This window comes from Gopherus flavomarginatus, chromosome 2, assembly GCF_025201925.1.
Source record: "Gopherus flavomarginatus isolate rGopFla2 chromosome 2, rGopFla2.mat.asm, whole genome shotgun sequence".
Classification (NCBI taxonomy): Eukaryota; Metazoa; Chordata; order Testudines; family Testudinidae; genus Gopherus; species Gopherus flavomarginatus.
The window spans coordinates 213596166-213619176 of NC_066618.1; the positions used below are offsets into that span (position 1 = coordinate 213596166).

General features: G+C 41.8%; 1 protein-coding gene across 1 annotated transcript in view; it reads right to left on the reverse strand.

The window, feature by feature from the left end:
- Nucleotides 1-22563, reverse strand: part of EMILIN2 (elastin microfibril interfacer 2) — a 65924-nt gene extending 43361 nt beyond the window's left edge. Inside the window, exons 1-2 of the mRNA XM_050942122.1 lie at nucleotides 22439-22563; nucleotides 21800-21922 (exon numbers count right to left, since the gene is read on the reverse strand). Of these exons, the coding sequence (XP_050798079.1) occupies nucleotides 21800-21922; nucleotides 22439-22563 (248 nt within the window). The remainder of the gene's footprint in view (nucleotides 1-21799; nucleotides 21923-22438) is intronic.
- Between the last annotated feature and the right edge of the window lie 448 nt (nucleotides 22564-23011).

The window sequence follows — 23011 nt, forward strand, 5'->3', positions numbered from 1 at the left end:
TTACTCTTTACCCTGTGCACACTTTCCCTGTGACCTCCTTCATAGCTAAACAAGAGGAGATCATCTCAAACAATATTCAGGTAAAAATAAATCATGACAGAAACACACAAGTATAAAAGAGGAGTGCAACAAAAATTAAAGCTAACCAGGACACATCTTATTCATACAGACAATTTACATATGATTTTACTACATTCCTTTCCTACTAATTAAAAACATGAATGATTACAGTATGCTTCCCATTACTTGATACACATGGGGTTATATATGGAAATACAACACAGAGTATGTCATCAATTACATTTTTTTATTTTAATATTTAAAATGTATTTCAAAATACTTCCAATAATTTAATTAAAAAAAGTCTAAAATATTGGGCTGTCCCTCCTATTCTGATTCGACAGTTTAAAAAAAACCCACATGGTAGGTCCCGTGAATCAAGAAATCCCTCACCAACCCTATTCCTTGTGAATTCTTGCAAAATTTGATAGCCCTTACACACAGCATACAGCTTACTCAGACCCACTGGCTCTGATTTGAGTTTTAGCTTTACCACATCAGGTTTAAACTCATCTGAATCTTAAAATAAAACTCCACTGGAGCAAAACCAATCAAAAATTAAAATTCTTCAAAAGCCATACAAAGAACAACCTACAAGTTCTACACATTGTCATAAATATAAAGGGAAGGGTAACAACCTTTATGTATGCAGTAACATCAAATCCCTCCTGGCTAGAAGTACAGAATCACTTACCTGTAAGGGTTTAATCAGTTCAGTTAACCTAGCTGGCACTTGACCAGAAGGACCAATGGGAAAAGATACTTTCAAATCTGGGGCGAGGAGGTTTTGTTTGTACTCTTTGTTCTGCTCCCTTTTGGGACAAAGGAAGAGACCAAGTAGGTAACCCAGCTCCTACTGAAATGATACACCTAATATTACAAAAATTCTAAGTAATAGCAAGAAAATGCATTAGATTATATTTTGTTTTAGCTTGTGAATTTTTCCTATGCTAAGAGGGAGGTTTATTCCTGTTTTTGTAACTTTGAAGTTGAGCCTAGAGGGGAATCCTCTGTGTTTTAAATCTTTTTATTACCCTGTAAAATTACCTTCCATCCTGATTTTACAGAGGTCCTTCTTTTACTTTTTTCTTTATAATAAAGTTCTTTTAAGAACCTGATTGATTTTAGTGTCCTAAACATAAAGGGTCTGATCTGTACTTTTATTAAAGGCAATTGGTTGGTATGTTATTCTCAAGCCTCCCCAGGAAAGGGGAGTGAAGGGACTTGGGGGGATATTTTAGGGAAATAGGAACTCCAAGTGGTCCTTTTCCTGAATCTTTGTCTAAATCACTTGGTGGTGGCAGCAATACCATCCAAGGACAAGGGAAGGAATCTGTGCCTTGGGGAAGTTTTTAACCTAAACTGGTGGAATACAAGCTTAGGGGGTCTTTCATGCGGGTCCTCACATCTGTACCCCAGAGTTCAGAGAGGGGAGGGAATCTTGACAGCTATAATTTTCAAGAGAACTATAGGCATACCTTAGCATTTAAACTGGGATTTATGGAGGCACTCAGTCAAGCAGTCCCATCGACATCAGTGTGTCTAGTCATCTACGGCAAACAAGATTTGACCTTAATGGCTTTCCACCATGTTCCCAGCTACATAAAGGTTGATTTCCTTAATTGCTGTAGCATTTTGTCTACTGATATATTCCAACATGAATGTTAAAATTACTCACACTAAGTAGTACATGACTACTCTCACACTGCGGATGTGTTTCTAGGTGATAATTAACAACATGCACCTAGTGTATACATCCAGTTAGTGATTTTCCCATAGTCATTTCTGATTTTCATAGTCAAAAACAGTTACACAGCTGTTCAGTAACAAATGTTCTTCAAGGTGTGTTGCACATGTCCATTTCACTTTAGGTTTGCATGCACCAGTGCTCTGAAGACAGAAAACTTTTTCCCATAGCTGTTCTCACCAGGGCAGCTAATGCACCCTCTGCACCCTTGTGCTGCCAGGTCAGTTATAAAGGGTGGAGCCGCTCCACACACACATACCCAAGTTCCCTTCACACTGGAAGCCATGTTTGCTGTAACTCCGATGTAGAGAGGAAGGGAGGAGGGTCATGGAACCAACATATGCAACACATCTTTAACAATAACCAGTTACTGAACAGAAATGTAACCGTTTTTTCTTCTTCAAGTGCATGCACATGTCCATTCCAGTTCCGGTGATCTACAAACAATTCCAGATGGAGTGGGTATTCAGGGTCTACAGTACCACTGCAGTGGACTGCATACCACTTTCCCAAATTCAGCATCGTCTCTTGAAGTCTGGGACAGAGCAAAATGAACAGTGAATGTATGAATAGACGATGAAATCACAGTCCTGCAAATGTCACTGGTGAAATGTGACCCAAGAAAGCAGACTATGCTGCCTGTGCTTTTGTAGAGGTAGTGGATCGTTAGCAATATCATAGCACAGAGGAATGCAGGAGGAGATTCAGGAAGAGCTCTTTTGCAAAAATGACAGGTTGCCCTTTCATTTTATCAGCAAAGGAGACAAATAATTGTGGAGATGCCCTAAACTCTTTAGTCCTATCCAGGTAAAAGAACACCACCCTACGAATGGCTAAGGTATGAAGCTTTTCCTCACCTTTGTGAGAGAGAGAGAGATTTTGGAAAAAAAGTTGATTCAATATATAGCCTGATTCATATGAAAGTCCAACACCACTTCAGCGAGACACACACTGTGTGGACGCAAACCAACTTTGACCTTGTAAAATACCGTATAAGAAGGATCAGCAACTAAAACCTGAAGTTCCCCTACCCTTGTGGCTGAAGTAAGCTTTCCTGGTGGACATATCTTCACTGAGAGATGAGAAAGAGAGGATCTACAGTAGAACTCCAGAGTTACAAACACCTTGGGAACGGTGGTTGTTCATAACTATGAAGTGTTTGTAACTCTGAACAAATGCTATGGCTGTTCTTTCAAAAGTTTACAACTGAACACTGACTTAATACTGCTGTGAAACTTTACAATGGAGAAGAAAGATGCTGCTTTCCCTTTATTTTAGCAGTTTACATTTAATATGGTATTGTACTATATTTGCTTTTTCTGGGTGGGGGTCTCTGCTGCTACCTGATTGTGTATTTCCAGTTTCAAATGACTCGTCAGTTTGCAACTCTGCTGTTTGTAACTCTGAGGTTCTACTGTAGCTATAAGTTCAAATGGAGGCCCATTAAAACTGAGAGAACTAGGGCAGATCCAGGATGGTGTTGGGTCCCTAATGGGATGAAATAGCCTGTCCAAATATGAAGGTCAGAGGACTAGAAAAAAACAACAGATCTTCTGTCCACATATGGATGGAAATCTGCCAAATGAAGTCTCAGGGAACTGACAGAAAGCCCTTTTTCCTTTAGGAAAAAGTAATCTAAAAGTAATCTAGAATAAACTGAATGGGATCTTGTGCAGAACAGACCTCTTTCTTCTGGGACCACACGGAGAACCTTTTCCATTTCTTGAGGTAAGTATATCTGGTGGAGGGTTTCCTGATATTTAGCAGGACATTTTGCTCTCCAGTGGACCAGCTTCCTGAGGCGTTAACCACTGAGCATCCAAGCAGGGAGATGCAGATGGAGCAGACTGGGATGAAGAACTCTGCCATGATCCTGGGAAACGATGTCCAAAACTGAGGGAGAGGCATGGGATCTCAAATGGAAAGGGCCCAATAGGTCAGAGAACCCATGCTAACAGGGCCATGCTGGTACTATCAAAATGAAACTGGCTTGGTCCTATCTGAGTTTCCTCAGAACTCTTAATAGCACTGGGATGGGAGGAAAAGTGTAAAGAATTTTCCCCTTCCAGATTCGCAAGAAGACATTTGGCAAAAACACTAGGCTGTGGCCCGCCCTTGAACAGAACTGGTGACACTTCCTGTTTTGTCAGTTGGTAAATAGGTCTATTACTGGCATTTCCCAAAGCTGAAAAATGGAATTCCCCATGTTGGGTCTAAGAGACCATTCGTGATTGGTGCTGAATGATCTGCTGAGATGGTCCTGTAAACATTTCCGAGATCTGAGAAGATGAGCTGCTTTGAGCATAATCCCGCTGGGGAAGCAGAAAGACCAAAGGCTCATTGCTTCTTGCCAAAGGTGGTCCAAGTTGGCACTTCCTTGCTTGTTCAGATAGAACATTGCCACTGTGCTGTCTGTGCACACCTGCACAGAATAACCTCTGATGCAAGTTAGAAATGCTTTTGCAAGCCAGGTGAATAGCTCAAAGCTATTGAACACTGATGTGGAGGGAGAGATCTTGACTGACCAGCATCCCTGAGTATTGAGGTCCCTTAAGTGAGCTCACCATCTGCAAGATGAAGCATCTATGACCAGGGTCATGGAAAGCAGGGATGGGGCAAAGAGAACCCTTGTGTATACATTCACTAGGTTCATCCACCAGTCCATGGATGTGGACCCTGATCTATAGATTATGTATAAGACTCCTAGTTATTTCTTTGATGGGTGACAGGTTCCTCTCCCAAAATCAAGCTTAGTATTATTAAGATTATTATATAGTTGGGAACCTTAATGTGCATAGGCACAAAAAACTTACACTACAGGAACTTTTTTATATTTACAAATAACTTCTTAATACATTTAGCAAAGTCACACACACTAACTCAAATAAGGTAGCTAGAGATAATACAGAAAGTACATCTGAACACCCATACTTACACCATCCCTTGGCAGAACTACCTGAAATATTAACCATTATCTTCCTCTTCACCACTGCCAATCATTCCGGCCCCTCCCAAGGGCTACATCTCTGTCTCCTATTGCCCACAGACTGGGATGCCACTTTTATAATATGTTATGCTGATGTTAACATGTCTAATGCATATTCAGTAGGAGTTTTACCCCTCCTCCTTATTTGTATTTCCTCCTCTTACTAATGTTAAGGTTTTCTTCTACAGGTTAGTATATTTATGATTTGACCTCATTATCATATACATCAATTCGTTGTCATGGCACTCTTACAGCAGGAATGAAAAATGTTAACCGCCTTAACCATTAACCCTCAGGCCGGTCCTGGCAACCCCATGCCTCCCCAGCCCCAGCCACAGAGTCCCAGTCATGCAGGCCAGATCTGCCCCTGCCACTTATAGACTCACAGACTCTAGGACTGGAAGGGACCTCGAGAGGTCATCGAGTCCAGTCCCCTGCCCTCATGGCAGGACCAAATACTGTCTAGACCATCCCTAATAGACATTTATCTAACCTACTCTTAAATATCTCCAGAGATGGAGATTCCACAACTTCCCTAGGCAATCTATTCCAGTGTTTAACTACCCTGACAGTTAGGAACTTTTTCCTAATGTCCAACCTAAATCTCCCTTGCTGCAGTTTAAGCCCATTGCTTCTTGTTCTATCATTGGAGGCTAAGGTGAACAAGTTTTCTCCCTCCTCCTGATGACACCCTTTTAAATACCTGAAAACTGCTATCATGTCCCCTCTCAGTTTTCTCTTTTCCAAACTAAACAAACCCAATTCCTTCAGCCTTCCTTCATAGGTCATGTTCTCAAGACCTTTAATCATTCTTGTTGCTCTTCTCTGGACCCTCTCCAATTTCTCCACATCTTTCTTGAAATGCGGTGCCGAGAACTGGGCACAATACTCCAGTTGAGGCCTAACCAGCGCAGAGTAAGCGGAAGAATGACTTCTCGTGTCTTGTTTACAACACACCTGTTAATGCATCCCAGAATCATGTTTGCTTTTTTTGCAACAGTATCACACTGTTGACTCATATTAAGCTTGTGGTCTACTATCACCCCTAGATCTCTTTCTGCCATACTCCTTCCTAGACAGTCTCTTCCCATTCTGTATGTGTGAAACTGATTGTTCCTTCCTAAGTGGAGCACTTTGCATTTATCTTTATTGAACTTCATCCTATTTACCTCAGACCATTTCTCCAATTTGTCCAGATCATTTTGAATTTTGACCCTGATGTTAAATATTTCATTTAAGCGGTTAACTGCTTAAATGAAATATTTTAATCATTTAAATAGTTAACTTTTTTAATGGTATTTACATCCCTATCTTGCGGTTGGATGTTCCATCCAAAACACTCCAGAAGCTGGTGTTAGTTCATGTTTCTGTGGCTGGCCAATGTCACTATGGACAAAAGTCACCCTTGCACTCTACTTCCAATTCCCCAACACTTAGGGGTTACCTAAGCTTATCTATGCCAAAGATCATAGGCCTCAAGCCTTATGCTAACTGCTGATGCCAATGTCTTACAGGATGCAGGCTTGAAGGTTCCTTGCATTAATGCTAACTATAATAATGCAGAATATAATACAAAGCAGTGAATACAATAGAGGTAAGCTAGCCAACTGGGCTACAGATGACAGAACCCTTACAGATATGTGATCCAGCATGTCAGGAGATGATGAAAGAAATGGTAGACAGACTTCAACCCTCTCTGAATGGTTCTGAGGTAAAGTCTGACATACTGAGTCACCTACATACAAGCTGCCACAGGAGCCAAAAGTTCCAGGCAATGCCTCGCTGTTCTACAAGAGAATGCCTTGAAGTTCTTGCATAGCTCCAATATCACCTGAAACCTGGTCTGAAGTAAATATGATCTCACTGTGGTTGAGCCAAGACGACTTGATCAACAAGGACAACTCAGAACACCTCCCAACCGTAACAGGGACTGGATCTTTTAGACAAACACTAGCACTTGCTATCTGGACCTTCCTTGAACCAGTCCGCTGTTCCTGCCTTCCTGAGATGAGCCACAACCATTGCCATGCACTTTATGAAGATTTGAGGAGCTGACAACAGCCCAAAGAGGAGGACCATAAACCACTGTTTAATTTGTGCCAGAGCTTGGCAGGGGTGAGGCCCAGCACCTCTTGGCTTGGCAGTTCATAGCCCTGGCACCTCTGTGTTTGCTGCATCAGTTATGAATGTAAAAAAAATTGCTTTAACCCCAGCACCAAATTGTCTGAGCCCTGGCATCTCTTTCAAATTAAGCACTGCCAAGAACTGATAATAAACATCTGCTACAATTAATCTTAAGAACTTCCTGTGACTCTGGTGAATGGCCACATGAAAGTAGGCATCCTTTAAGTTGAAGGCAGAGAATTAGTCACCGGGGTCTAGGGATGGGATAATAGATGTTAAGGTAACCATGCAAAACTATATTTTTTAATGTATTTGCTGAGGTCTTGCAGATCTCAGACAGGACTAAGACCTCCATTGAACTTTGGAATGAGAAAATAATGGGAATAGAATCCCTTTCCCTGATGCTGAGAAGGTACTTCCTCTGCAGCCTCTAATTGCAGTACAGACTGAACTTTCTGGATTAGTACGCTCTCATGAGAATGGTCCCTGAAAAGAGATGGGGAGAGGGAATGGGAAGCAGGGAAGAGACGTGAATTGTAGGGTATATCCCAGTTCCACCTTGCTTAGAACCCATCCACCTGTTGCAATGCAGGTACAAGCACTCAGAACAGGAGTGGACAAACTACATTTTAAGCTGGTTCAGGGGCCACACCATGCGGCTCAGCCCTGCTCCAGCCGGGGTGCAGGATCAGGGCTGCACCACGCGGCTTCCAAAAAGCCACAGCATGGCCCTGATCTGGCTCCTACGTGCTCCTGATCTCCCGCCGAACCCCTCAGTCCCAGCCAAAAGCATCCTGATACATCCCAAACTCATCCCCAGCCCCACCCCCAACCAGAGCCCACACCCCCTCTCTCACCCCAACCCCAATTTTGTGATAATTCATGGCCCACCATACAATTTCTATTCCCCGATGTGGCCCTCAGGCCAAAAAGTATGCCCACCCCTGAGTTAGAAACTAGGATAACTTGCTGCCAAAGGGAGGGGAAATCATGCTGAGTGGTTCACTGGCCTCGACCAAGGCATCAACTAGACTATTTGGATGCTACAGGATGTTTGCATTAGCAGAAGGTGGAGGAGGAGAACTCATCCTCTGAGACTTATGGTGTCTCTGGTAAGATTGTCAGATACTCTTGTTGGACTTGAGGGCAAAATTGCTTTCTCTTAGGGCTGGAGTATAAATGCCCAAAGATTTTCCAGTTGTGTTCGATCCAAAATCTTTAAGAGAATGCAGAGCTCCATCTGCCTTTTTTTAAAATAAATTTGGGTCCTCAAAAGGCAAGTCTTCATTTGTTTGTGGGACTTCTGACGGCACGCACAATGACTGAAACCTAGCAGCACAATGCTGTAGGCACCACCCAAGCAGCTGAATCACCATGTTTAGAGCAGAGCCTGTAAAGATGATCTTGCAGCCAGGTGGCCTTCATTTATAAGAGCTTTGTATTCCTCTTTGACATCAGCTGGCAGCTTGTCTGCAAATTTTAATATGGAGTCCCAGATGGAGTAATCACTGTGGGCTAAGAACAGCTGATGGTTTGCAGTTCTGAACTGTACATCTAAATAAATCCAGCTTTTTTACATCTTTATCTTTGAGAACAGACTTAGAATGCCCCGCCTCACTTTCTCATCCATGGCCGCTGCCACCACCAGAGAACCTGGTGTGGGATGTGAATCGAAGTACTCATGTCCCAGAGAGGGAACTTGGTAGTACCTCTTCTCTGTTCTTCTGGCAGAGAAGATGGAGTTTGCCAAAGAAGTCTGGTGAGCTCTAAGATAGCCTCATTAATAGGCACAGCTACGCTAGCAGGTCCTGCAGAATGCAACTAGTTTGTGGGATTATCCTGTACAACTCAATTTGGATACCTAGGAATGCGGCCTCGCTTTTCAACAGTTTCTGGCACATTCTGTAATCATCCAGAACTGGGGAAGATGATTGTGAAACAGTTGCCTCATCTGACGAAGTAGTGTTGAGTAGAAACACTGAAGTGTCAGTCTGTCTAGTGTCTGGTTAACCTCAGCAGCAGGTGGATCAGAATCCACAGGGATAACCTCCCTCAGCTGTTGGGTACCCGTGTCAGTAGAGAGAGCAGTATCAGACAGAGAAGAGTGCCTGGATAGGGACTTAGTAAAGCAGCGTTGAGGAGAAGATGATCTGGAGTCCCGATGACCGCCCCCACCACCACGGATTCCAACAAGACCACTGCTGTACTTGATATGGTACCAGAACCCAACCCCAACACAACCTATCTAGATATGCTAGATAAGAGTCACTGGGCTGGAGCCTTGACCTGTGCCATGAAGAACAAGGAGACAGCTGATATCTCCTGTAATGAGATCTCGATATGTAGGATCCACATCTGTACCCAAAGAAAAGTCAACACTGAAATGCCACGGTGGCACAGTATATGGCAGAGTAGCCAGAGGTTGGGACTGGACTAGCATTCAGAGGATGGTAGCGGAAGAATTATCCAAGGTTTCACTGCTGAACGGACTGTGCACTTGACTGTTGCACCACAGAGTCCAGACCCTGAGGGTACCACCAAAGGCCCAGTTCCCAAAGATATCAGATGCACTGGTGCCAAGCAATATCCCAGTACCAGTACCTGCACGGAAGGAATAATCAGTACCTGGATCTCATCCTGTAATGGACGAGTTCAGCACTGACAAAAGATCCCTGTCGTGGTGTACACCTCAGGCTTTGTCAATACCAATACCGCAGTGTGTACTGCAGAGGAAGTCAATGCTGTTGAAGGTCCCAGCAACGGAGTTGGTCTACATGGCACCACATGAGGATCCAGAGTCAATGACCGTACATTGCTAGAATGCAGTACCAGGGAGCTCCTACCAGAAGTCGTCTTCTTGTGAGAATCTGTAGGGAATCTAGCTTTCAAAAAGAGGTGGCTTTCTTCTGGCTAGAATGGCATGCAATCAAATGGGGGTGCGAAGCTGCTTTCATCAGGATGAAAGGCAAACTTCCCTCAACTACTTAGTCCTGGTCTTAAACCCCCTACAAATAAGGCACTTATGCCTCAAAGTGACCTTCTGCCAAACACTTTAAACAGCAGGGGTGAGGATTGCTGACTGGCCTGGACATGTTAGAGCCAGAACAGTGCTTCATAACTCAGAGATTTAGGCACACCCCTGTAACCAAAATCTCAAAGAAAACACTATGAAACAAGGACATTTTTAGGGAAAAAAAGTACAGTATCACTAACAATAACTACTGCTAATTAAAAACTATTTACAATAAATTCTTTCTAGAAAGCTTTCTAGAGGGACAAAGGGAAGAGAATATGAGAAACTTTCACATTCCCCAACTACCAACCACAGCCAGTGAGAAGAAACTGGGCTGGGGGTGGAGGGAGAGGGTCAGAGTGGCCACCCCTTAATACCTTTAGCCGGCAGCACAAGGGTGAGGAGAGTTCATGTGCAGTACTGCTACATATGGTAGGGAATATCTTGGATCCACTGAAGTCAATGAAAGTTTTCCATTGATTTTAATGGAGTCAAGATCTCACTCAGACAAGATGCTTTATGATGCAACTCACCACCATTCTACAACATTTGTAGTTTGATTTTATTAAGACACTTCATATTTTTCTAAAGTCGGAGTTTATTCCAAAAGCATATACTACAAGTGGTTTAAATTCTTTTGTGAATTCCTAGGATGGCTGGATTTAGGGTTTTGGGGCCCCCAATGTTATTTTTGGGGACTTCCATCACTTCAAGCTCTCCTCACCTTCTCAAATTCCCGAAGAATTGGTACTTGTGGGTCTCAAAATCCAGCTCAATTCTTAGCTTTTTTATTCTTAAAAACTTTTAATTCTGAAAACTAAGATAACAGCTTTTTATTGTTCTATATGCCGGTAAATAATTGTGTGCATACAATCCAAATATTTCAAAAACAGAAAAATATTTTATGGGGCAGGAAGACTGATTAACTTGCTGAAAGCATAAAATGTGTAGGGAGAGCGAGCTGTAAAGTTAGGAGTAAATCTAGACTACAGTGTGTGTTAAAATACCATTAACAAAGAACCAAATAAACATAATTTGAAAAATAATCAGTTTTTTGGTCTGATATTAGGAAAAAAATCAAGATTTTTTTTACTGAATGCACTAAAGAAAGAATTGTCTTTCTATTTCTGGCACTGTTTACTGTATTAGGTTGCTATTTTTATTTCCAGTTCCTAACTTAATATATAAAAAGATAGAACATTTGCTGGGCGGGGAGGTGAGGAGGAAGGATAGGGAGTTACTTGCTGAATAAAATAGTTTCCCTCTAGCAAGTAAAGACGGAAAATGAACAATAGATGGCTGTAAATCAGAATTAAGTGTGCCATTAATTTTACGCACCTGGCACTGGCAAAATCGTCACAAACAAAATTCCAGTGTCTGAGTCTTACAGCTATGATCTGGCACTGCTATGAACACTGGCACAGTGAAACAAAAAGAAGAAAGAGGAAATCAAAAATAGTATTTAGGAATCAATCTTACAATCTTCATACATGCATAACTACCATTAAAATCAATGAAAGATGTGTGTGTACCACTATTGCCCAGACCAGCTAAGTCTTGAATAAATACTTATTGGCCAAACAATTTGATGAACATTTATGGGGACTTGGTGGGAAAAACAGTTTAAATGTAGCATATCTACACCGGAGGGGCTTGTCTACACTTAAAAGGCTGTATTGATGCAGCTGCACCACTCTAAAGGCAGCGCCACCGCCAGCAGCAGCGCAGAAGTAAGGGTAGCAGTACTATACACCTTCTACAATAACCTTGCAACTCCCTATGACTTCTTTTTTAGGTCTGGACCAGGGCTTTGGAGCTGTGCTCCAGCTCTGCTCCAGCTAAAAACATGCAGCTCCACTGCTCCGGAGCTGCTCCGTGCTCCAGCCTTGGGCTCCGCTCCAAAGCCCTGGTCAGGACCCCTACAATTACACCACAGTGAATTTCAGATGTAAGTAGCTGAAATTATGAAATATATTTTAAATCCTATGACCATGAAATTGACCAAAATGGACTGCGAATTTGGTAGAACCCTACTCACTCATTGCTAACTAGAACAAATTAGAGCAGCCTCTGACACTCTCAACTGTGCTATGGGCAGGACAGAGAATCCCATTCACTATAGCTCCACTCCTATATGCCATTCTCTGCAACACTGAGCAGAAGCTGGGTGCAGCTGAGACTCTAGCCTGGTATCACTTCAGGATGTTTGTTTCTCTTGTAAGGGACAGGTGGAATATGGGGCACTGTTAGAAGAGAAAAACAATTATTCTCAGTATCACCCCCTTAAATTCCACTTTTAGTTACAAAATCCACTGCATTTAAAATGTCCAGTATCATGAAATCATTCGTTTTCCAAAATCCTGGCTTTCTTGAAACCAATGGGAGTTTTGCCATTGACTTTAATGGGGCCAGAGTTTCACCCATGGAATTTAACTCATCTATTACTCTGAGTTCTGCAACACAGGCAGAGAAGGGAAAAATAAGACAAGGTACTGTACTATCTAAAATATTGCATCTACAGCCACATCAGTGTTTTCATTTCACAGTGATATATCACATATCCTGCTAGAGTCTCAGACAGGTTCAGACTCAAGGCAGCTAGCCCCTCTCACCGTTGTGGCTACATTCTATTTTCACTGCATTAGCTCAATCAGAGTGAGCGCAGGTATGTCTCCTTGAGCTGGGAATTACACCCGAAATGTAGATATGTAGAATCTAGTTCAGTAATATGTCCCTAATCAAACAGCTAGTCTATGGAACAGCTTGGAATAGAACTTGGATCTCATGACTTCCAATCCCATGCTTCTTCTATGGTTGCTTCCTTCTACTTTTATGCCAGCAAGATAAACATGCCAAATACCAGTAAATCACATGCTGCCAGATCAGCACTAGGTTGGTGTTTCAAAACAAACAAGAAACCTAAATACTTCCAATAATAAGAAAACAGAAAAAAGGTCTGTATTTTAAAAAGGGGTTGGGAAAATGCTGGTAAATCAACATTATATTGTAATTAGGGCTGTCGTTTAATTGCCATTAACTCACGTGATTAAAACTAGGATTAAATCATAATAATTTTTTTTCATCTCAATTAATTTTTTTGAATTAACTGCACTGTTAAACAGTAGAATACCAATTGAAATTTATTTTTGGATGTTTTTCTACATTTTCAAATATATTGATTTCAATTACAACTTAGAATACAAAGTGTACAGTGCTCACTTTATATTACTTTTGATAACAAATATTTGCACTGTGATAATAGGTTTTTTTCAGTTCACCTCATACTAGTACTGTATCGTAGTACAAATGTAGATTATTTTGTTACATAACAACACTCCATAACAAAACATAAAACTTTAGAGCCTATAAATCCACTCAGTCATACTTCTTGTTCAATCAATCGCTAAGACAAACAAGTTTACATTTACAGGAGATAATGCTGCCTGCTTCTTATTTACAATGTCACCTGAAAGTGAGCACAGGCGTTTGCATGGCACTTTTGTAGCCAGCATTGCAAGATATTTACATGCCAGATATGCTAAACAGTCATATGCCTCTTTGTGCTTTGACCACCATTCCAGATGACATGCTTCCATGCTGATGACGCTCATTAAAAAAATAATGCATTAATTAAATTTGTGACTGAACTCCTTGGAGGAGAATTGTATGTTTCCTGCTCTGTTTTACCTGAATTCTGCCATACATTTCATGTTACAGCAGTCTCAAATGATGACCCAGCACATGTTGTTCGTTTTAAGAAAGCTTTCACTGCAGATTTGACAAAAAAGCAAAGAAGGTACCAATGTGAGATTTCTAAAGATAGCTACAGCACTCAACCCAAGGTTTAAGAATCTGAAGTGTATTCCAAAATCTGAAAGGGGTGAAGTGTGGAGCACGCTTTCAGAAGTCTTAAAACAGCAACACTCTGATGTGGAAACTACAGAACCCGAACCACCAAAAAAGAAAATCAACCTACTGCTGGTGGCATTTGACTCAGATGATGAAAATGAACATGCGTCGGTCCACACTGCTTTGGAGTGTTATTGACCAGAATCCCTCATCAGTATGGACGCATATCCTCTGGAATGGTGGTTGAAGCCTGAAGTGACATATGAATCTTTAGGACTTCTGGCACATAAATATCTTGCGACACCAGCTACAACAATGCCATGCAAACACCTGTTCTCACTTTCAGGTGACACTGTAAACATGAAACCGGCAGCATTATCTCCTGCAAATGTAAAAAAAACTTGATGGAGTGATTGGCTGAACAAGAAGTAGGACTGAGTGGACTCGCAGGCTCTAAAGTTTTACATTGTTTTATTTTTGAATGCAGGGTTTTTTGTACATAATTCTACTTTTGTAAGTTCAAATTTCATAAACAAAACTTTTTTTTACAGTGCAAACATTTATATTAAAAAATAAATTGAGCACTGTACATTTTGTATTCTGTGTGATAATTGAAATCAATATATTTGAAAATGTAGAAAACATCCAAAAATATTTAAATAAATGGTATTCTATTATTTTTTTAATTGCACGATTAATTGCTATTCATTTTTTAATCACTTGACAGCCCTAATTGTAATACATTAACCATTGATAATATTAACAGCAGATGGTTAGTCAACTCTGTTTTCACTTCATAATCCCAGATTCTGGGCCTGATTCTCCTTTTACACTGAAGTATCTCAGTTGAGGTCAGTGGCGTAAAAGTTGTGTATGAGAAAAATCAGACCCCATTTTACAATTTCTTGAGAACCGGAACTATGGAGGGCAATTGGCAAAGTAGGGAGATAGGAGCTGTGTGCTTAGGACAGGATACACTGCAAAGGATGAGGGAAAAATCAGAAGTTAGAGGAGGAAGATGGGAGTAGGAGAGATGCAAAGTGTAGGAGCAAGGCAGCAGTGTGAACAGAGCATTGTGATGAGCAGGAAGAAAGGTAAAAAGCGTCAATGACAGTGGCTACCCCACAGATCACCAAAGAAATTTAAGAAGAGATTAAAGTAGAGCACTGAGTAGAAAGGACATATGTTTAACTGTATTTTGAAATGTCTTCCTAATAGATTCCCTCTGCCAACTCAGGCTAGGTAAAGCATGAGCATGTGATGAGTTCTACAGATGGACTGGAGTTGGAATTCGCACCAGAGCTGGCAAAGTTGCTTGATTTTGAATTTCTATTAGCAGCAGCTGAAGCTTTTTGAGGGAGGAGACACTAGGACATAGTAGATTCTCACTGCTGTTGTACTCATTTTTCTCTACAAAATGCTCTGTGCTTGAACCAGAGTTATTGCTCTCCCTTCATCCGGCTTAGGTCATTATCATTTAATCTACCCTTCTCTATAGCTGGGAAAGCAATAGCTCTGGTTAGTGTTAGAATGACACAGATAGTACTGTATCACTCACTGCCTCCCCACATAACTTCTGCAGCAAGATTTCATTTTGATCCATTCTATCTCATCATTTTTTAAACTTGTTCACAAAGGCAAGGAGGACCAGAGGCACTCGGGTTGGGAGTGCGGATTCCGGGCTGGAGCCAAAAATTAGGGGTTCAGGGTGTGGAAGGAGGCTCCAGGCTGGAGCAGGGGGTTGGGGTGTGGGAGGGGTCCAGCTGGGGGTTCAGGCTCTGGGGTGGGGCTTGGGGTCTGGCAGGGTGCTCTGGCCTGGGACCAAGGGGTTTGGAGGGCAGGAGGGGGATAGGGGTGGTGTGTGTGTGTGTGTGTGCGCGCTCGATGAAGCGCTTACCTCAAGCAGTCCTGGAAGCAGCCGCAAGTCCCCCGCCCCCCTGGCTCCTTCATGGAGGCATGGGTAGGTAACTCTGCGCACTACCCCATCTGTGGGCAGCACCCCCGCAGCTCCCACTGGCCGCAATTCCCAGCCAATGGGCTGGAAGCTGCAGAGACAGCGCTCGGGGAGTGGGGATGGAGGCAGCCTACCTGCAGAGCTGCCTGACGCCTGGCCGCACCTCCACTAACAACAGCAGGGATGGGGAGCCGCTTGTGGAGAGCGGCTCAAGTTGAGCACCCCCATGGACCTCAACATATTTACCATGGACACTCGTGTCTGTGTACGGACACATTGCCGATCCCTGAATTGAAACAGGTCAGAAGTACGGGTGGGTGGGGGGAGAAAGAGAGAAAAAAAGCAAGTTGTGATCAGAACATTATATGAAGGTCTTATATCTTGAGGATCACAAGGGGAACTGAGGAATATTCTCCATTATGGGAAACCTGGCAGTGATGTAGAGCATTCCGCTATTGTTCCGGTGGTTTGTTGAATATCAGACTTTAAATTGGTCAGTGGTCCTCTGGACCAGCAATGATACTTTGGAACTGGTCCGGCACTCAATAGAAGCAGCCCCAGACCTCCAATCAGTGCAATTTTCAAATCATGAAAAAACAGACAAATATCAACTGCAATATTTGTATTAATGTGAGTTGAGGGGGAGTTTGTGAAGTTTTTGGAATTATTGCAACATTTATGAATGATGTATGAAATGAAAATTCCTATCCAAGTTTCAGAGAAGAAAGACAGTGTTGTTTGCTGTGTGCATAGACAGAGATACACAATATTAGGCTCACAGAAACACAGCCAGACTAGTTTACCACACCCAGCCGTCTTGCAAAGATTATCAGACAAACAGTCTAGAAAACTCAAGTATGTTATTAAAGTTTTCTTACTGCCTTCAAGGTCCCATCCTTAGGCTAAACTCTCCATGTAGTCAGCCAGCAGGAGCCTGTAGAGAGAGATTTCTGTACACAAGATACTCTCTCTTTAAAAAGAAAACAAAAACCTCCTTTCTTGATATTTAGAGGGAAATATACAATAGTCCTCAGTTTTCCCCTTTTGTACTTAACACAGTGTCTGTGTTTTCAAGGGTTTTTCTTATGTGATATTGACTTCTGAAAGCCAGAGACCCACTTAGACCCTGATCAAGGACTATTGTACCCTGGGCTTGATCCTGCCCAAGGCAGAGTATTCTGGCTCTGATCCAGCATAACACTTAAGCACATGCTAAACTTTCAACCCTGAAGTAGTCCCATTGATTACCATGGGGCTGCCAACAGCTGATTGAACCCCATTATAGTACCCTATATGTAAGGAACAGGGACTGAAACTGCTGCATGGATGCTAGAAAAAAAAATGTGGATAACAACCAGCAATATCAATTTATACCAAAGATCTGGTCTACTGTTTTCTCTCTAAAGGGAGCACCTGAATAGTCTTTTTCCCCCCGCATTAAATAAAATAACATTTAAATGTTTACCTGGAACATTTTTATTAACACAGTTTGTCTGATGCTATTTATAGGTTGGTCTCCTAGCCTTTACAATTACAGATACTAATGATTAGAGTTTATGGGTATTTTCAATGTCTTCTTTTGTTTATATAATTCTGTCTATGCTTTATTCAAATGTTGGTGTTTATCACACTGTGATTATTCTGGAATTAGATTTATTTAGAGAGATAAACATACGTAAAAATGATAGGTTCAAAAATACTTGTTTAATGGGTCAATTTGTAAATATTCATTTAAATGTTCATTTAGTCATATTTATTTTTAGACAATTTGTCATTTTTCCTGTCTGTGTTCTAATTACTTGCAATCTAGTGGAATAATCTGTCTCCCTGTTTATTATATGTTGATCACAGAAGTTAAAGATAAAAGAAACCAGTTAGAATCATTAAATTCACTTCCCCCCCCCAGGCCCCCAGGTAAGAACATATAGTCTGACCCAGTAAACACTTAAGCACATGAATAACTCCAGTCCCAAGAGTTGAACCACAGAAATCAATGGGACTAGTTACATGAGTAGAGTTATTCACATGGATAGATATTTGTAGGATCAAGTCCATAATCCTCAAATAGAAGATTATATTGATAACATACTACACTTGTTATTTGCCAGAAGGCCAATATAGTTTTCTTATAATAACTATATTAAAATATATAATGATATCAACCCAACTCTCATGAGTAACCCTTCAATCAGAAACCAAAGTGAGTGAATGCACATTGGAAAGTGAAAAAGTAAAATATATTAAAAAAAGGTAGTACAGGATGGTCAGTTATTTGTACACATTCATGATTTTTTAAATTATAAAAATATTTGAATATGGGTAAGTAAACACATGAACACTTTTGCATAAGTACATTTCACTCCCACTTCCCAACAACAGCAAAAGTTTGTTTGTTTTTCCCCTCTCTCTCCAGGGCTGGTCATAGTTTAAGAAAAATAAATCAAATCTCTCTCCAAGGACAGAAAATACTTCAAAGAGCCGACTTCTCAGACTCCAAACATCTAATCATATAGATCCTAGAATCTTATTCAGAAAAAACTCCCACTAACTTTTCAGGGAAAGACAATAGGATTGGGCCCCAATACATATTAAAAGATACTTAAATAATAAGATCTTACTGCAATTACTGAATTTTAACTTACAATTTAAACAAATACATCTTGTATTTAAAGTTGTTACACTTAAAATTTTCTAGCAATGCAGTAATTCAACAGCTTTTTTGCTGTTGTTAAACAAACAATATTTTTTAATAGGACTAATGGGTAAGAGGTGATTAAAAATGAGTTCACGAATTCACATGCTGCTGGATTTGGTCACTAGAATTCATATTTCTATAGAGTAGTTCACTGTCATTGTAATTAATATCCATAATACATATATTCTCGTATGTATGGAATATCCTCTGTTCTGGTAAGTACCTGGTATTTAAGACAGTTATATACACAATATATAATGCATAGCTTTGTTTCATCAAAATATTTTTATATGTAACATAGGTCATTCAAATATCAAAAAAGCACTGTGGACATGATCTTGATCTAACTAAAAGTAAATGGCAAATTTAAAATGCTATTTAATATTCAGCACTAAAATGATGAAGAGCTTCTATTTGAAGGGTATCAGTTCTTAGCAATTTATTGCTCAGCTTATTATGAATGAAAGACACATACTGACATTTTATGGAACAGGTGAGAATCCTCATAATAGGAAGGGGCATAGTCAGTTTTTAAAGTTGCATACAGAAAGTCAGTCTGACATACCAGTGATTGTCACAGATCAACATTAATAACAAAAGGCACACATCTGCGACACAGGTAACAAGTTGTACACCTGATTCAGATCTCAGTTACTCTATTTGACCAGAATTTGGCCCATTTACTTCATGATTTAGTCCTCCATCTGCAAATTTGTAAAGGAAATAATAATTATACAGAACTTTGCCTCAGTGGTTTTACTTGTTTGTTACAACCCTTCTCTGGGTCCTCCTACTGTCTCGTCTATGTTTGGGTCCTGAACCTTAAAACACTTACATATATGAGTAACTTTATTTGCATGCATAGTTCCACGGAGTTTCATGAGACTACTCACATGAGTAAAGTTAAAGTTATTCATGTGCATAATTGTTTGCAGGATCAAGGACATAGATTGCAAAAAGAACAGGAGTACTTGTGGCACCTTAGAGACTAACACATTTATTTGAGCATAAGCTTTCATAGGCTACAGCTCACTTCATCAGATGCATAGACTGGAACATACAGCAAGAAGATATTTATACATACAGAGAACATGAAAAGATGGAAGCAGCTATACCAACTGTAAGAGGACAACCAATTGAGATGAACTATCATCAATGGGAGAAGAAGAAAAAAAAACTTTTGAAGTGATAATCGAGATGACTCATAGAAGGTGTGAGAATACTTAACATGGGGAAATAGATTCAATTAGTGTGGCTACTTCTACCTTTTCATGTTCTCTGTATGTATAAATATCTTCTTGCTGTATGTTCCAGTCTATGCATCCAATGAAGTGGGCTGTAGCCTACGAAAGCTTATGCTCAAATAAATGTTAGTCTCTAAGGTGCTACAAGTACTCCTGTTCTTTTTGCAGATACAGACTAACATGGCTGCTACTCTGAAACCTGTCAGATTGCAAACTCTTCAGTGCAGATTCCTTTCTTATTCTCTGTCCTGAAGGAAACTAGCACATAGTGAGTGATAGATCAATATTAACAATAATAGATTCTCCTAATATCACAGAGTTTTGGGCACACAGCAAACTTCCAAGCTTACAGAACTGTAATATTTTGAGTTATTTAAAAAATATTCACCAAGTTTTTATAGCCACATTTCTGCCATACTAACATACACCTTAATGCATATGAAACGTGAAAGATAACTTTATATAGTATACCTTATACTAAAAATAAAAAGATGCTTTGTAATTCTAGCTCTAGTTATCCAGAAGATAATGTTTATCTTCACCAATATAAAGAAAGTCAGATGCAGGAAATAAAGATTTGCAATCAGGAAGATCTAATTTCCTTTAAAATGGACACCTCCAGTATACGTTATCAGATATTCACAGTCAATATTTTAGAACCTGGCTTATCATATATAACTTCCTGAGAGGTTTGTCACTCAGAAGCAGTGACAGGCAACAAGGATATACTTCGCCTCATTTTATTTGTCCACTTCAGTGTCACAACTCTAAAATGGGCAGTTAAATACTATGAAAACAACCAACATCGGAAATGACCCAGACAGAGTTATTCAGCTGTGTCTCTGGGGAGCCTCCCATGATTTGTCTCAAGTGGCCAATGTTTATATAAGAAAATAAGGTACATTTTTTTTGTGCCAAAAAATCTTACAAACACCAAATATGCAACATTAATTGTCTGAGGCCCTGTGAGGCAAGGAGCGTCCTTAGATCCCATGGATGTAAACAAGAGCTGAGTGGACTGAGCCCATTGCAGGATGTGCTCAGGACTTTGCAGCATCAGCCACATACTTCATTCGCTCATGTCTGTTCAGAAGTATATACAAATCGTTTTTGTTTTTCTATTTATAACAATAAAATTTAGCTCATTTAGCGTCTGATCCAATATCCATTAAAGTCAATAGGAATCAGACCTAAACAGAGCTTATTGTCTGTGTATCTCAAATTCCTTTGCAAAGGAGGGTAAGTACAATTATCACTGTTTTACAGATATGGAAAATGAAGCCCTGTAAAGTGATTTTCCCCAGTCACACAACAGATCAGTGGCAGCACTACAAATAGAACCCTAGTCTCCTGACTCCTACCCCAGTGCCCTGTCCAATGGACCACTACACCTTACCTAACATAAAACATATACTACAGAAACATGTCTTGGTGCATAATGCGCTAGCTTTATTAAAAAACAACAAGCAAAAAACAAACTCTTGTCTACGCTAGACAATTTAAGAATCTATAAATTAGAAAGATATTGATTCACATTCACCAGTACACTATTCCAGCAATGCAAAGCCAGCTGTAGCCAGGTTTAAGACTGCTTTGTACCACCGGAATGGAGCGAAAGAACTGGAGTGCCCCCATGATTCTAAGCCAAGGTGTGTAACTGCTCTCAGCAGGTGCTTGCACTCTTTCCACAAAAGCTGAAGTACAGCATGCATATTCACCCCAACTAGATAACACTAGAATGACATCAGCAGCAAATCAATTATCAACGGACAGCTCAGACTTTTGCAAGTAATTTCCTTGATTTGTTTTACCAATGTACAACTAACTTATTGCATGATCTCACAACAGAATACTCAGTATGGCTCTAATTCGTTTCAGCTGCATTATGTTTGTAATAAAAAAGATAGTAAATCAGGAATGAAGTTATGGCTCTGTACTCAGAGGCTAGAAAATTATACACATCGTCCTGCAATACCCATACTGAGATCTCAAACTTTTAAAATCCCACGGACCATCTGAGCTCTGGGATGTAAAGCTTGTTAGCGGTTGTGTTCTCACTAGATGTGGAAATGATTTACTGATGACCGAATGGTTCCCCACCCAGAAACCTCCTCCTCTCATACTTACACTGGGGTTGGTGAACAGGGAAACTGGTTCCAGGCACATTTGTACTGTGCCTGAATAAACCGCTCAGTTCCATCCAGCACAGAGCAGCTCACGTTCTTGTTCACTATGTAGGCACACCAGTTCCTGGGAGAGGGTGACAAAAAGCAGGACAAATGCACAGTTAAAGGGGCAAAGAATAAAGGTTATTAAACCAGTGGCATGTCAAGTGTAGGACAAAAGCACCAATCAGAAGACAGCCCTGCGTGCCTGTAGCTCATAAACCTTCTCCATGTCCTCCAGCATGAGCCTACGATCAGCTCTTTGGACGAATGACTTTGCGGCGCCCCGAGCGAAGTGGCAGCATCCATCCCCACCTCTCCTGCATCCATGTCAAGCGTTGGGGCTTTGCATTCCTCTCGCCCTGGCTCGCCCAGCTGCGGGCAGCTGGTCCCGCTGCATCTCGAACCCCCAGGCTAAAGGGGACCCGCGGGGAGCCTCCTGCCCCCGCCCCAGCTCTGCCTCTGGAGTTGCGGCGGAGACCTGACCCGGGCGCAGTGCCCCGGAGGGCGGCAGCGAGTCAGTCCGCGGGAGAGCAGCCCCGGGAGCCGCAGCTGGGACCCTCCCGCTCGCCCCGCGCATGCAGGAGGGAGACGCACTTACTTGCTCCTGGCGCCCGGCCGGCTGTACCTCAAGTGCGGGGTGGCCTCGCTGAGCCCGCCGGCCAGACACAGGAGCAGCGCCAGTGCCCAGCCCAGGGGCGCGACGGGTCCCGGACACAGCCCCATTGCGGCCGGCAGGGCAGGGGCTGGAGCGCCCCGCGCCTGGCTGAGGAGTGGCGCCCGAGCGGGGCTGGCGCGGGGAGCAGCCAGGGCGGGAGACACCCGAGAACTGGCCGCGGCGTGCAGAGAAGTGCCCCCGCCCAGCGATACGCGCCGCTGAACCCCCTGCCCCGCTCGCGTGTTCGCGGTTCTCTCCTCTCGCCCCTGCACTTTCTCCCTCCGTTCCCCTCTCTCCTCCTGCGATCCCGCACTGACGCAAGAGGCCCCCCACCCGCCTTCCGTCCGCTGTATTCACACCCCCACCCCGGACGGGTGACTCCCCTCTACCCACGCGTCTGACCAAACTAGTGCAAGGCAGGCACCCCCCACTGCTTTCCCACCCTGGGGGGGGGGGGGGGGCAGGTCTTGATTACTTCATCATACTCAGTTGTGGAGGTTTTTTTGTCTTCCAGAG